This window comes from Oncorhynchus kisutch, linkage group LG30 (assembly GCF_002021735.2).
Source record: "Oncorhynchus kisutch isolate 150728-3 linkage group LG30, Okis_V2, whole genome shotgun sequence".
In the NCBI taxonomy this organism is placed as follows: domain Eukaryota; kingdom Metazoa; phylum Chordata; class Actinopteri; order Salmoniformes; family Salmonidae; genus Oncorhynchus; species Oncorhynchus kisutch.
In genome coordinates, this window is record NC_034203.2 from 39,445,829 (window position 1) to 39,462,638 (window position 16,810).

General features: G+C 42.0%; 1 protein-coding gene across 2 annotated transcripts; it reads left to right on the forward strand.

The window, feature by feature from the left end:
- The first annotated feature begins 430 nt into the window (after positions 1-430).
- LOC109874582 (SLAM family member 9) lies at positions 431-16,325 on the forward strand. 2 transcript variants are annotated; one of them, XR_002252722.2, is made up of 6 exons: positions 448-529; positions 1,859-2,158; positions 2,344-2,622; positions 2,808-2,924; positions 12,311-12,365; positions 12,618-16,325. XR_002252722.2 is itself a non-coding variant. In XM_020466559.2 (5 exons), exons 1-4 carry the CDS (start codon positions 475-477, stop codon positions 2,909-2,911), a joined length of 738 nt encoding a protein of 245 aa, XP_020322148.1. In that variant the 5' UTR covers positions 431-474; the 3' UTR covers positions 2,912-2,924; positions 12,618-16,325. The 2 variants fall into 2 exon arrangements, 1 of the variants encoding a protein (XP_020322148.1); XM_020466559.2 differs by lacking the exon at positions 12,311-12,365 and having other exon boundaries at positions 431-529.
- Positions 16,326-16,810: the final 485 nt, after the last annotated feature.

Below are 16,810 nucleotides of genomic sequence, written 5' to 3' on the forward strand. Positions count from 1 at the left end.
AAACCAATGGCTCCCCTATTTGGGTCTCAGTAATTTGGTAGGGGCTGCCCTATTTGGGTCTCAGTAATTTGGTAGGGGCTGCCCTATTTGGGTCTCAGTAATTTGGTAGGGGCTGCCCTATTTTGGTGTCAGTAATTTGGTAGGGGCTGCCCCATCAGAAATGTACATGTTAAAAACGTGTTGGAAATACTATAATTACGCAATAACAAATCTTACAGTTACACAAGTTGATTTGTAACATGCTAAAAATGCATTCTACCATGTCTTTAATTTCACAAACACCTGAGTTTGGAGAGCATTTTCAGTTCCTATATAAATATCTATCAAGTCATTTCAAATGCCATGGAACCAGCTAAAATGGCAAACAGAATGTGTTAACCTTCCGGTTATGGGTGTAAAAATCTACTGGAGGAAGAGGAAGTATAGGCCTATGTGACAATACTTCCTCATTTAGGTTTAGTCATTTATCAAAGTATGGCGACCTTGTGTTTCCCCATCGCTATTCTACTAACTCTTCTCCATCAAGCAGGTAAAAGCATTTTCTAAAACATCTGTATAGTGATATTTATTATATTGATTCGACATGTGTGTCTATAATCTGATTAGTAGGTTAGTAAGTAACAGGCAGTATAGTTTGTACTGATTACTCTGCTTATAACCAGTCTAATCAGTGTACTGGTTGTCTAACCAGACGAATCACATGACTTTTAAGATGTGTTGAACTTTACCACATTCAAGTAATTCATTGACTTTTAAATTGAAAATTTGTCATTAACTTTAGGGCAACATTTTTTGATGATACTATAGTTTTAAACATATGTTGAAGCTAATACACATTTGTTTACAAGTAATGAGTAATACAGCAATTTTGGGTGGTGATAGTATACTGATAGTATACAATACTGCACTACTGTGAGGAAAAGTTCTGCGTCAATTACAAGAAGGTTACTGACAGGAAACTACCCAAGAACGCCATTTGAAGCAAGAAAACTTCTCAATATCGGAAATGCACAGCTCAACTTGTTTTCACATGTGTCTGTAAGAATCAACCACAAATATGTGCCCATATTTATAAGCATCCAGGTTATCTATGCTTTTAGGCAGATTAGGTTGTACTTCCTGGAGTTATACTTCATCATGTTGCTTTTACTGAATGGTTTCTGATACTGAACAGTTGATAGTGTGTATCATAACCCAGTTCTTTATTGTAAAAGTACTTCTGTATTACTTCTGTAACAAAGGTTGTGACTCTGTTGATCTAAAGGCAGCTGATCTTATTAATGGGTTCATCTTTAAACCGTTTAGCAAATAGGGCGTATTGTTACGTCTGTCGTTGAATGAATTAGACTAAAGCGCAGCGTGGAAAGTGTTCATGATATGTAATGCTGAAACACCGACAAAACAACAAAATATAAACTAACGTAAAGTTCTGCAGGGCTATACAGCAACTGTGTAAAAACAAGATCCCACAAACTCAGATGGAAAACAGGCTGCCTAAGTATGATTCCCAATCAGAGATAGACAGCTGCCTCTGATTGGGAACCATATCCGGCCAACAAAGAAATAGAAAACTAGAATGCCCACCCAAATCACACCCTGACCTAACCAAATAGAGAAATACACAGGCTCTCTCAGATCAGGGCATGACACATATAGAACCATTCCTGCCCAAACTACAAGCCTGCAAATTGGATCATTACAATGTGTCAGTCAGTTTGGCTATTTGCAAAAACAATCCATTTCCACATTTTCCTTTAGGAGGTTGCGTTGCTAAATTCATATCCTACTGCTGTATTTGTCACATTGTACGATGGGCTTTTTCTTTTTTTACATGAAGTATTCTGTGTGTTTATTTCAGAGCCCAGTGCTGAGAACTCTGTGTTTGTGCTGAAGGGACAGGATGTTCGCCTGAATGTCCAGACAAATGTTCAACTCCAAGATGTTGATGTGCTATTTTGGAAGTTTAACAGATCAGACAATGTTGTAAAGTACCCCCAAAAAGTTACCTTTGAAAGGTACCGAGGTAGGGCTGAATTGATTGTGGGAAACTTCTCTCTGCTACTGAAGAACCTCCAGGAAGAAGACAGTGGACTTTATGATGCAGTAGTGTCTGGTAACAATGACAGAAACGTTGCTAAATTCTTGATAAAAGTCCAAGGTATGTCTGACAGTTTTTCTATTTTTTCACAGTTTAATTAAACAAGCTAAACATGGTGTTCAGGTTAAATGCATATGCATTGGGACTCTAGCTCCTGTACTCAGGTTAAATGCATATTCATTGGGACTCTAGCTCATGTACTCGGGTTAATAAACAAACAATAAAGGAATTCTATTTGTTTTCAGAGAGAGTTGAGCCTCCAGTCCTGACAGTGAACTCTGTCTCCTCCATCAATGGCAACTGTAACGTGACTGTGGCCTGCAGAGGTCAGAACATCTCTGTCAACTCCAGCTGTAACAGCAGCACCTGCTCTCAGGTGGGAGGAGAGAGTAGAGGGGCTGAGACCTCCACTGTCCCCCTGCTCTCTGTCTATGTGGCAGGGAGTTTCATCATCTGTAACCACAGCAACCAAGTCAGCTGGGCCAAAGACACCAAGGAGATCAAAACAATTTGTCTGGAAAAAGGTAAGACAGATTTATACAAACACCGTGCACACACACACACACGCTCACGCTCACACACACACACACACACACACACACACACACACACGCTCACACACACACACACACACACACAATAGACTAGATGTTATATGCTGACGTATGTTGACGTTTAGATTTTGATGTCACTGTAATTCCAAAATCAGAGTGTGACAGCGAGGACCATAACTACGCTGTCACAGTCGGGATGCCAGGTCCCATCATCCACGTCATCATCATCTTTGTTGGATGCGCCTTGATTGGTTGGTGAAAGCTAAATAAAGGTAAGCTCACTGTTCTTGCTTATTACAGAAACCGTACAGTTGTGAATAAAACGGTTCCCTGGAGTAGGGAAGGAGGTATAACATACTCAGGGGAGTCAACAACCAATCCTGTTCACCTGAAGCAAACTGAAATCATGCCCAACGTGCCAATGGATGCCAAGCCCACCCTCGGAAGCCCCACAATTCTGGCTATAATACCGGGGCTCGCATCCATTTCCAAAATTCATTACAGCACTTTAGTAAGCCCAAACCCCCTGACTGCACAAGGCCAAAATATGTTATACCACATTCTCTCCTTCAGGGAACAGTAGTTATATTCATTACTGTACATCCCCTTTCAGTCGGCCACTAGGTATAAAACATGCAGACATACAATCAAGCCCCAAGCCGGCTCAGACGGTACCAAACTAGGAGACCCGCCCAAGTACCCACAGGTTCCACCGGATCCAAAAAGGGTCACAGAAGCCACCTTTTTCCCCTACCTTAATACTTACCTGAGAAGCCTGAATTGTCAGTACCTCATGAGGCCTGAACTGTCAGAGCCCTATATAACAAACCAGAACCTGCTACAACACGGTTATGTATACTGACACGCTGCCACTGCAGCCCAAGTCCCCAGACCCCACGGTTCCAAGAATAACACTAACTTTGTGAGCCTAAAATGTCAGAACTCGTACAAGGAACCGCAAGTCCAAAACAACAGAACACCAAGTCATGACTTGGTAAAACGCACGCGCACTGCATTAGCGTCAAGTAGTGTCACTGAAACCCACAGGAAACCTGCAGTAACCTTGGAAGGGTGTACCCGCACACTGCCAAGGCAGCCCAATGCTCAGACCCACAGGGAATTGTGGCAACCCGGATAAATGCGTTCTGTCTGCTGCAGCACATCAAGGCAGCCAAAGGCTTAAACCCACAGGGAAACTGTGATAAACCGAAGAAATGTTGCCTGACAACAACCATGACGACCCGACATTTTCCATACACACAAAAAGTTTATTTCTCTCAAATGCTTTGCACAAATATGTTTACATCCTTGTTAGTGAGCATTTCTCCGTTTCCAAGATAATCCATCCACCTGACAGGTTTGGTATATCAAGAAGCTGATTAAACAGCATGATCATTACACAGGTGCACCTTGTGCAGGGGACAATAAAAGGCCACTCTAAAATGTGCAGTTTTGTCACACAACACAATGCCACAAATTTCAGGTTGAGGAGTGTACAATTGGCATGGTGACTGCAGGAATGTCCACCAATGTCATTTTAGAGAATTTGTCAGTACGTCCAACCGGTCTCGCAATGTGTTTGGCGTTGTGTGGGTGAAAGGTTTGCTGATGTATTTGTATTTTTTATGGATCCCCATTAGCTGCTGTCAAGGCAGCTGCTACTCTTCCTGGGTAGTTCTTGAATGCATGTGTCTGTGCCAATGTTTGTGTTGCTTCACAGACCCCGCTGTTCCATAAAGTTTTTTTATCTGTTTTTTAAATCTAATTTTACTGCGTCAGGTACTTGATGTGGAATAGAGTTCCATGTAGTCATGGCTCTATGTAGTACTGTGTGCCTCCCATAGTCTGTTCTGGTTGTGGGGACTGTGAAGAGATCTCTTGTGGCATGTCTTGTGCAGTATGCATGGGTGTCCGAGCTGTGTGCCAGTAGTTTAGACAGACAGCTCGGTGCATTCAACATATCAATACCTCTCATATATAAAAGTAGAGATGAAGTCAATCTCTCTTCCACTTTTAGCCAGGAGAGATTGACATGCATATTATCGATATTAGCTCTCTGTGTACATCCAAGAGCCAGCCGTGCTGCCCTGTTTTGATCAAATTACAAAGTCCTTTTTTGTGGCACCTGACCACATGACTGAACAGTAGTCAAGGTGCGACAAAACTAGGGCTTTTAGGACCTGCTTTGTTGATAGTGTTGTTAAGAAGGCAGAGTATCGCTTTATTATAGACAGGCTGCTCCCCATCTTAGCTACTAAATCTTAGCTACTAAATCTTCGCTACTAAATGCCGTTATGCTCGCTTCGAGGCAAGCAACACTGAAGCATGCACAAGAGCACCAGCTGTTCTGGATGACTGTCTGATAACTCTCTCGGTAGCCGATGTGAACAAAACCTTTAAATAGGTCAACATTCACAAAGCCGCTGGGCCAGATGGATTACTAGGACGGGTACTCAAAGCATGTGCAGACCAACTGTCAAGTGTCTTCACTGACATTTTCAACCTCTCCCTGACCGAGACTGTAAACCTTCAAGCAGACCACCATAGTCCCTGTGCCCAAGGAAGCGAAAGTAACCTGCCTAAATGATTACCGCCCCATGGCACTCATGGAGCGGTTGCCATGAAGTGCTTTGAAAGGCTGGTCATGGCTCACATCAACAGCATCCTCCCAGACACCCTAGACCCACTCCAATTCACATACCGCCCCAACAGATCCACAGATGACGCAAACTCAATCGCACTCCACACCGCCCTTTCTCTCCTGGACAAAAGGAACACCTATGTGAGAATGCTTATCATCGACTACAGCTCAGCGTTCAACACCATAGTGCCCAAGAAGCTCATCACTAAGCTAAGGACTCTCGCACTAAACACTTCCCTCTGCAACTGGATCCTGGACTGCCTGACGGGCCGCCCCCAGGTGGTAAGACTAGGCAACAATACGTCTGCCATGCTGATCCTTAACACTGTGGCCCCTCAGGGGTGTGTACCTAGTCCCCTCCTGTATTCCCTGTTCACCTATGACTGTGTGGCCAAACATGACTCCAACACCATCATTTAGTTTGCTGACGACACAACAGTGGTAGGCCTGATCACAGACAACGATGAGACGGCCTACAGGGAGGAGGTCAGTTAACTGGCAGTGTGGTGTCAGGACAACAACTTCTCCCTCAATGTGAGCAAGACAAAGGAGCTGATCGTGGACTACAGCAAAAGGTGGTCTGAACAGGCCCCCATTAACATCGTCGGGGCTGAAGTGGAGCGGGTTGAGAGTTTCATGTTCCTTGGTGTCCACATCACCAATGACTGATCTTGTTCCAAACATACCAAGACAGTCGTGAAGAGGGCATGACAAAACCTTTTCCCCCTCAGGAGACTGAAAAGTTTTGGCATGGGTCCCCAGATCCTCAAAAGGTTCTACAGCTGCACCATCGAGAGCATCCTGACCGGTTGCATCACCACCTGGTATGGCAACTGCTCGGCATCTGACCGTAAGGCCCTAAAGAGGGTAGTGCGAACGGGCCAGTACATCACTGGGGCCAAGCTTCCTGCCATCCAGGACCTATATAATAGGCGGTGTCAGAGGAAAGCCCATAAAATTGTCAGAGACTCCAGTCACCCAAGTTAAAGACTGTTTTCTCTGCTACCGCATAGCAAGGGGTACTGGAGCGCCAAGTCTAGGACCAAAAGGCTCCTCAACAGCTTCTACCCCCAAACTATTAGACCGCTGAACAATTCATAAAAATCGCCACCGGACAATTTACATTGGCCCCCGTCTTGTACACTGCTGCTACTCGCTGTTTGTTTGTTATCTATGCATAGTCACTTCTCCCCAACCTACATGTACAGATTACCTCAACTAGCCTGTACTGCACACTGACTCGGTACCGGTGCCCCCTGTATGGAGCCTCGTTATATTTTATTCCTATTGTGTTACTTTTTATTATTACTTTTTGTTTTTGCCTACTTGGTAAATATTTTCTTCTTCTTGAACTGCACTGTTTGTTAAGGGCTTGTAAGTAAGCATTTCACGGTAAAGTCTACACTTGTATTCGGTGCATGTTGCAAATAAAGTTGGATTGATTTGATCAATATGTTTTGACCATGACAGTTTACAATCTAGGGTTACTCCAATCAGTTTAGTCATCTCAACTTGCTCAATTTCCACATTATTTATCCAATATTTAGTTGAGGTTTTTCGGGTTTACTGAGTGTTTTGTTCCAAATACAATGCTTTAAGTTTTAGAAATATTTAGGACTAACTTATTCCTTGCCACCTACTCTGAAACTAACTGCAGCTCTTTTTTGAGGGTTTTCAGTCATTTCAGTCGCTGTAGTAGCTGACATGTAAAGTGTTGAGTCATCCGCATACATAGACACTCTGGCTTTACTCAAAGTCAGTGAAATGTCATTAGTAAAAATTGAAAATGCAAGGGGCCTAAACAGCTACTGTGGGTAATTCCTGATTCTAACTGGATTATATTTGAGAGGCTTCCATTAAAGAACACCCTCTGTGTTCTGTTAGGCAGGTAACTCTTTACCCACATTATAGCAGGGTGTTTAAAGCCATAACACATACGTTTTTCCAGCAGCAGACTATGATCGATAATGTCAAAAGCTGCACTGAAGTCTAACAAGACAGCCCCCACAATCATTTTATCATCAATTTCTCTCAGCCAATCATCAGTCATTTGTGTAAGTGCTGTGCGTGTTGAGTGTTCTTCCCTATAAGCATGCTGAAATTCTGTTGTCAGTTTGTTTACTGTAAAATACCATTGTATCTGGTCAAACCAAATGTTTTCGAGAAGTTTACTAAGAGTTGGTAACAGGATGATTGGTTGGCTATTTTAGCCAGTAAAGGGGGCTTTACTTTACTCTTTACCCCCCACAAAGGTGCGTACTCCGGCCACAAAACCTAAACCTATAGGGGAGGGTCTGGGTGTGCATCTATCCGAGGTGGCGGCTCTGGTGCGGGACGTTGATCCCGCTCCACCTCTGGCTTACCCCACTTAGGTGGCGCCTCTAGAGCAGGGACCCTCGCCGCCGACCCTCGTAGCGGGCCCCGGACTGGGGCGACTCTGGAAGCTCCGGGCTGGAGGGAGACTCTGGCGACACACAGGAGACCTGGCTCTGGGAGCCGGTACAGGACTCACCAGGCTGGGGAGACATACAGGAGGCCTCTTCCTTGGCCGAGAAACCGGATACACTGGGCCGTGGAGGCGCACTGGCGTTCTGGAGTGCAGAGCTGGCATCACCCGTTCTGGCTGGATGCCCGCTTTCACCCGGCAAATGCGGGACGCTGGCACCCAGCACACCGGCCCGTGAATGCGCAGCCTCAACACAGTGCGCATCACCCCATAGCACGGGCATGACCAGTCACATGCTCGCCATGGTAAGCACAGGGAGTTGGCTCAGGTCTACTACCGGACTCTGCCACACTCCCGTGTGCCCCCCAAAACATTTTTTGGGGCTGCCTCTCGGGCTTCTTTGCCAGCCGTGTTCGTGTCGCCAACTCCATTCTCCGGTATCCCTCCTCGCACTGTTCTAGAGAATCCCAGGCGGGCTCCGGCACTCTCCCTGGGTCGACCGACCACCTCTCTATCTCCTCCCAGGTTGTCTCATACTCCAGATAGCGCTGCTCCCATGTCCAGGAGTCCCTTTCACGCTGCTCCTCCTTACCACACTGCTTGGTCCGTTGGTGGTGGGAAGTTCTGTCACGGCTGTTGAAAGGAGAGGACCAAGGTGCAGCGTGGTGAGCGTACATTTTCTTTATTCTAATCAAAATGATGCCAAACAAAACAATAAACACTACAAACACCAACCGTGAAGCTCAAAAGCAAAGTGCTCGAAACAACATCAACTTCCCACAAACACAGATGGGAAAAAGGGTACCTAAGTATGGTTCCCAATCAGAGACAACGATAGACAGCTGTCCCTGATTGAGAACCATACCCGACCTAACACAAAGAAATAGAAAACATAGAACACAAAACATAGAATGCCCACCCCAACTCACGCCCTGACCAAACCAAAATAGAGATATTAAACGGATCTCCAAAGTCAGGGCGTGACAACACCACAGACAGATCACCACAGATCATCAACATATGAATCACTACAAAACGTATTGTATGACCTCTTATACACTATATTAGGCCCAGCCTGTCCTCTTATACACTATATTAGGCCCAGCCTGTCCTCTTATACACTATATTAGGCCCAGCCTGTCCTCTTATACACTATATTAGGCCCAGCCTGTCCTCTTATACACTATATTAGGCCCAGCCTGTCCTCTTATACACTATATTAGGCCCAGCCTGTCCTCTTATACACTATATTAGGTCCAGCCTGTCCTCTTATACACTATATTAGGCCCAGCCTGTCCTCTTATACACTATATTAGGTCCAGCCTGTCCTCTTATACACTATATTAGGCCCAGCCTGTCCTCTTATACACTATATTAGGCCCAGCCTGACCTCTTATACACTATATTAGGCCCAGCCTGTCCTCTTATATACTATATTAGGCCCAGCCTTTGGAACTGTGGTTTTCCTAGATATGGCTATTATATTGTGATCAATACATCCTATGAATTTGGATACTGCTATAAAGCACAATTCTGCAGCATTAGTAAAGATGTGATCAATACATGTTGATGACTTCATTCCTGTGCTGTTTGTAAACTACCCTGGTAGGTTGACTGACAAGTTTTTTCCTGAGTGGGCAGCTTGATGATAGCCAGTCAATATTTAAATCACCCAGAAAATATATTTCTTTGTTGATATCATATACATTATCAATCATTTCACACATATTATCCAGATACTGACTGTTAGCACTTGGTGATCTATAGCAGCTTCCCACCAGAATGGGCTTTAGCTGAGGACAGATGAACCTGTAGCCATATTACTTTAACAGTATTTAACATTAGATCATCTCTAGGCTTTACAGGAATGTGGTCCTGAATATAGACCGCAACACCGTCCCTGTTGGCATTCATGAATATGAATGTCATCTGCTACAAGCAAGTTATTGACTTCATGGACCTTGTTTCTTAATATGGGCTATTTTTAGCACTTTCTGGGTTGCTTGACTGTTTTTAATTACTGGGAAGCTTACCAGAGGTAGACTTACTCATGTTATTTACTCATGTTATTTACATTAGAGCTGATATTGCTACCTACTATTGCACACCGCCTCAGTGCTAACAGTGTAACTCTGGTTCATAGGCTCATGATTATTGCTTACAATAGCTGTCGGATAAACAGATGTATTCGGTGCAATTAGGGGTACATAAATTAAATTACTTACATTGTGTTTGCCAATGCCTCTAAGATCATGTACATTTGATGCAGCATTATGACGACTCATTGTCACAATGGTAGGGATTAATTGAGCTGGTCTTGGATCATTTACCAGTCATTGTTTCAACGCAGACGAGTCATGCGTGGACAGAGTCCAGGAGCCAAGATGATTTGGATGGACTTTGTCATTCCTGTAGAGTATCTTCTGTTTCCAGAAGGTGTCAAAGTTATCAATAACAGTGACTTTTAGCCAGATGTGTAATGCCACCAGTCTGCTGAATATTTCACACTTTCTTTTTCACATGTAGTCATGTTTCTAGGTAGTACTGTGCGCCTCCCACAATCTGTTCTGGACTTGGGGACTGTGAAGATACCTCTGGTGGCATGTCTTGTGCGGTATGCTTGGGTGTCTGAGCTGTGTGCTAGTATTTTAAACAGACAGCTCAGTATCTTTAGCATGGCAACACCTTACAAAGACAAGTCATGATGCAGTCGATCTCTCTCCACTTTGAGCCATGAGAGATTGACATGCATGTCAGTAGCGTTAGCTCTCCGTGTACTTTTAAGGGCCAGCTGTGCTGCCCTGTTCTGAGCCAACTGCAATTTTCACAAATCCTGACCACACTACTGAACAGTAGTCCAGGTGCACCAAAACCAGGGCCTGTAGGACCTGCCTTGTTGATAGTGTTGTTAAGAAGACAGAGTAGCTGGATTCTTCACCGATCTTTTATACTTTCTCCGGAACATGAAATTTGTTCGTACCTCAAGTTCTGTGAGGTGGAAGAAATTCCTTTGTGCTCCATGAACATTTACTCTGCCTCTTATATTATGTGGCCATGTAGGCAGGGTCTTCTCAGGAATTTACAACCTCTCTCTGATCACAGCAGCATAGTTGAAGGAGGTTTAGGGTTTAGTGAATGATTTGTCCCAAATACAATGCTTTTAGTTTTGGAAATATTTAGGACTAACTTATTCCTTGCTACCCATTCTGAAACTAACTGCAGCTCTTTGTGTTGCAGTCATTTCAGTTGCTGTAGTAGCTGACGCGTATAGTGTTGAGTCATCCATTCCTTCATTCTGCAGTCTAACTCATCCCAAACCATCTCAATTGGGTTGAGGTAAGGTAATTGTGGAGGCCAGGTCATCTGATGCCCCACTCCATCACTCTCCTTCTTGATCAAATAGCCCTTACACAGCCTGGAGGTTTGTTGGTGTCCTGTTGAAAAACAAATGATTGTCCTACTAAGCGCAATCAGATTGGATTGCGTATCGCTGCAGAGTGCTGTGGTAGCCATGCTGGTTAAGTGTGCCTTGAATTCCCAAAAAATCACAGACAGTGTCACCAGCAAAGCACCTCCACACCATCACACCTCCTCCTCCATGCTTCACGATGGGAACCACACATGCGCAGATCATCCGTTCACCTATTCTGCGTCTCACTAAGACACAGTGGTTGGAACCAAAAATCTCACATTTGGACTCGTCAGACCAATGGAAAAATGTCCACCGATATAATGTCCATTGCTCGTGTTTCTTGGCTGAACCAAGCCTCTTCTTCTTATTGGTGTCCTTTAGTAGTAGTTTCTTTGCAGCAATTAGACCATGAAAGCCTGATTCAGCATTCTACTTTGAACAGTTGAATTTGAAATGTGTCTGTTACTTGAACTTTGTGAAGCATTTGTTTGGGCTGCAATTTCTGAGGCTGGTAACTAATGAACTTATCCTATGTCAAATATAAAATCTATTTTGATTTGTTTAACATGTTTTTGGTTATTACACGATTCCATATGTGTTATTTCAAAGTGTTGATGTCTTCACTTTTATTCTACAATGTAGAAAATAGTAAAAATTAAGAAAAGCCCAGGAATGAGTAAGTGTGTCCAAACTTTTGACTGCTACTGTATGTAAATAAGGTATTTCTGTTTTTTATTTTAAATAATATTTGCAAACATTTCTAAAAACCTGTTTTCACTTTATGGGGTGTTGTGTGTAGAATAATGAGTACATTTAAAAAAAAAACAAGGCTAGAACAAGGCTGTACCGTAACAAAATGTGGAAAAGGTAAAGGTGTCTGAACGCTTTCTGAATGCACTCTAGTTGCGAGCCACAGAATTATAGCCAGGAAAGAGGGGCTTCCGAGGGTGGGCTTGGCATCCATTGGCCCATTGGGCATCGTTTCAGTTTGCATCAGGTGAATAGGATTGGTCGTTGACTCCCTAGTGTGTTATACCTCGTGAGCGACTGAAAGTTAACACATTATATTAATTAAACTTTTGTGAAAACTGTTGAAAACAGGATGTAGTAATTTCACATTATTTATATTCATAGCTCATTTTATTGTATTTTTATGTAGTTGATTTAAAGGTGACAAAGGGGAAATTCTAATCAGAGAGTATGCTATATTCAGGGTAAGATACCATATATATTTAACATCACTGATACTGTGTCATTGTTGATGCCATTTTTTTAAATGCAGTTAGTGGAAAATGTATACATTCTAAAATGCTGAGAAATCATGTTAATTTCTTATATTATAGAGCATTGAACCACTGAGAAATATTAAATTTATTGATTTGAGGTAATTAATGACCTTGTTTTATACCCGGGTCACCGTTCATAAATTCATAGTGAAGTTGTTACTGTATGTTTTTATTCTCCAGACTCCAGGTAACAGTCATTTAGGTGGTGAAGAGCAGGAATCTACAGGTCCAGCATCACCCTCCATCTACAGTATGGTGGGACTACCCCAACCCCAGCCTATGAACCATTCCACCATGATGGGAGACCAGTCTCCACCTGAGGACTTCCCCATGACCTCCATGACCATGCCTGAGAGTTTAAATGCTACTGTATGGTGGGGAAAAAGAGAAGCAAACAATAATCAGGAATTTTAACATCATCTTCGACCAGGATTCTATCACACAGCTTTTTGTCAGCTATACACCTTTGAAGGCAATGTTCCCGCGTTCACTGAGAAAACATTCAATTCAGTTGAGTCGGGAAATTATGTTTAAATGTACATAGCTGACAAACCATGATCAAATAGAATCTTGGCCTAAGACCGCGGAATATCTGTGCTGTAGTGTGATTGAAATTTAAAGGCAATGTACCTGCTTGTGTGGGGACTGCATCGGTAAACTCTGCATATGTCGGCTCAATCGGAAATGACCTTTACATTTCTATCGTGCTACAATTCGGATATTCTTCCAAACAACGATCAACTACAGATGAAGGATCTTAATTTGACCACACTGTTGTTGCAGGAAATGCAAACTTGTAGTGTATTTGAGGTTTAAAAATGCTTCTAAAGTTTGGAATTTACACTTTAAAATATCAAACTTGATTTGCCAATACAAAAAATCTAAAACCTCCACAAACATTTTCATTCATTATATCCCCATAATCCTGATGCTTCAGGATATTTTCCTGCTGAGAGAAACTGGTCAAATTAAGATCCTACATCTGTAAGCACAGCTGTCTTTGAAAATGTTAAATATATTTTTTTTTTCCTTGTAACATTTTTGAACCATCATGACAGTAGTATGCTGTAAAAGTACAGAAAAATAAGTGAACATTCCAAATTATTCATCATAGTGGGAATTAAAAAGAAACACATCATTCATCTTAATGGGTATTGAACAGAAACACATCATTCATCTTAATGGGTATTAAACAGAAACACATAATTTATCATAGTGGGTATTAATCAGAAAAAAAGAATGTATCATGGTCGGTATTAAACAGAAACAAAACTTTCATCATGGTGGGTACTAAACAGAATGAACCAAAAACATGTGATACTGTACAGTCAGATATTCTTATATCATGTTATGCTGTGCATTATACTATGTCATGTAATGGAATATTATGGCAGGCTCTAATAATATGCCTTGAAATGCTATGCTATCTTACATTAGGCTAAAGACATGCTACGGTACTTTGGCGACTGGTAAGTGTTTTTTTCCTTTGGGCTGTATGTTTCAATGTGTAGTTCATACATGCATAATCTATACGCAGAATTAACGTTTTACCTCAATAAGCAGCTGTTGTCTGGAAGCTGTGCGACACCATTTTCCCTACATTTACCTCAACGTGCGCCAGCCCGGTAGAAATTCGAGTTTCAGCCGATGAGCTTCAGCCCCTTGCCATTTGAGTGACAGCTAGCAAGACACACACACACACACACACAGCAGAGCGAGAGAGCAATGAAGTGTTACACATATCTGCACATTTGTGGCACAGCACGCAATTTTCAGGTCCCACTTTTGGCTTGTGAGCGTTACTTTCAGAACTACTAAAAAATATAACAAATAAAAAAAATAATATCTAAGGTATGTTATTTATATAGCAACAAATGAAAAGAAAAAGTAAATATTTTTGAAAACTTTTTAAATGACCCAATCTGGTTTACATGTTCAGGCAAAAATCCTCCTGTTTCTGTGTACTGTACATTGTTACATAAAAAGGACCATCATCTGCTGCTGTATGGGGCGGCAGGGTAGCCTAGTGGTTAGAGCGTTGGATTAGCAGTCGAAAGGTTGCAAGTTCAAATCCCTGAGCTGACAAGGTACAAATCTGTCGTTCTACCCCTGAACAGGCAGTTAACCCACTGTTCCTAGGCCGTCATTGAAAATAAAAATTTGTTCTTAACTGACTTGCCTAGTTAAATAAAGATATTAAATAGTAAAAATACAATAAACATAATTCTGTCACTCATGGGCTTAAATCAGTGTTGTTTGTAGAATGTATCCCTGATGTAGAGGGTGATGACAGCAGAGATCATGATGACCAGCCTCACAGAAACCAGGAGGATCTTCAACATGTACACAGACACGCCAGCAGGGGGAGTCACTGGGCTACAACAGTTAGACATTATGTTACAGTTCCTCTAGACCAGCACGTCAGACAAAAGGGTTGGGACACTTCCATTTCAATTCCAGTCAATACAGAAAGTAAACCAAATTCCAATTCCTAATTTTCCTAATTGAAAAGCATTGAAATGAACTGGAATGGAAATGGAATTGACCATAACCCTGATAGACACTTCAACAATTAGCCTGGGGACTACCCTGAGTTTACAGTTCCTGTAATGTGTATAGTTCCTACAATAATGTGTGCTCTTACTTTCAATATGAATCATTATTAAAGATGAAAGGAGAATATACAGTGGGGCAAAAAAGTACTTATTTTCCACCATAATTTGCAAATAAATTCATAAAAAATCCTTCAATGTGATTTTCTGGATTTTTTTTCTCCAAATTTTGTCTGTCATAGTTGAAGTGTGCCTGTGATGAAAATTACAGGCCTCTCTCATCTTTTTAAGTGGGAGAACTTGCACAATTGGTGGCTGACTAAATACTTTTTTGCCCGACTGTATACAGTGCCTTCAGAAAGTATTTCACTCCCCTTGACATTTTCCAAATATTTTTATGTTATAGCCTGAATTTAAAATGGATTACATTTTAGGTTTTGTGTCACTGGCCTACACACAATACCTCATAATGTTTTTAGAAATTAATGAACAATGAAAAGCTGAAGTGTCTTGTCACTCAACCCGTTTGTTATGGCAAGCATAAATAAGTTCAGGAGCAAAAATGTGCTTAACAAATCACATAAGTTGCATGGACTCTCTGTGTGCAATAGTGTTTAACATGAATATGTTCCCGGTATTTCACATATGTTCCATTCCGAGAACAAATAACTTTTCCGGAAGTGTCTAAAGCATTCTAAAGCATTCTAAAGCATTCTAAATATGTAAATATGTCTGGATTTGATTAACGCTTTGATCGGCATGAAGCCTGATGAGCCTTTAAGAGCCCAAGCCTATAATATACTGTATAGGCTACCGCACATTACGTACAACAGAAAAGCCCATAGATATAGCTATGCTCTCTTGGGTAAATAAATGGAACATCTTCAGTAATCTTTGAGTGTAGATTGTATTACTGTATTGTATTATATGGACTGTAATTACATTCAAACCATGAAGCAGGGAGAGAACATGTGATTCTGGTGCAGCATATGCCGCCTGCAAAGTTACAATTATGAGCTAAGCAAATTTGATTTTAATTTATAAATGTATTATTATACATTTTTATAATTAGCAGGCTGACATGTAAATACCTTTAATAATATTTCCCCCAACGTTGTGCGACGTTAGTGTGTCTCCTTTTTTCTCTATTGTTGCTTCAATCCTTCTTTGCTTTCAACAGTAAAATGAAATACGTTTCGTTGTCCTTATCTTCATTAGTGTAATGAATAATGAATAATAATATGGGACTAGTATAAGATGCTGACAACTATCACTTCTCTTCACAAATATTGAATGGTTATGGGTCTGAATAAATTACTGCAATAGCCTACCGCCATCGCGTGTTCTCTTCTTTCAAACACCTCGTGAGTGCTATTGGCTGATGTATTTACCATTCAGCATCCCTCTTCGAATAGTCTATTAGTATATATACACACTACAAATTATGTGGACATCTCAATCCAAAATCATGTGCATGAATATGGACTTGGTCTCCCTTTTTCTGCAACAATAGCCTCCACTCTTCCGGGGAGGCCTTCCACTAGATGTTAGAAAATTGCTGACTTACTTCCATTCAGCCACAATAGCATTAGTGAAGTCGGGCACTGATGTTGGGCGATTGGCCTGGCTCGCAGTTGGCGTTCCAATTCATCCCAAAGGTGTTCGATGGGGTTGAGGTCAGGGCTGTGTGCAGGCCAGTCAAGTTCTTCTCGATCTCGACAAACCATTTCTGTACGGATCTCGCTTTGTGCACGGGAGCATTGTCATGCTGAAACAGGAGAAGGCTTTCCCGAAAGTGTTGCCACAAAGTTGGAAGCGCAG

Excerpts from the sequence above, each read along its gene's own strand:
- LOC109874582 (XM_020466559.2), top strand. The coding sequence starts at position 475 with ATGGCGACCTTGTGTTTCCCCATCGCTATTCTACTAACTCTTCTCCAT. Across the intron at positions 530-1,858 it reads AACTCTTCTCCATCAAGCAG|AGCCCAGTGCTGAGAACTCT; the intron begins GTAAAAGCATTT and ends TGTTTATTTCAG. Across the intron at positions 2,623-2,807 it reads AACAATTTGTCTGGAAAAAG|AGTGTGACAGCGAGGACCAT; the intron begins GTAAGACAGATT and ends TTCCAAAATCAG.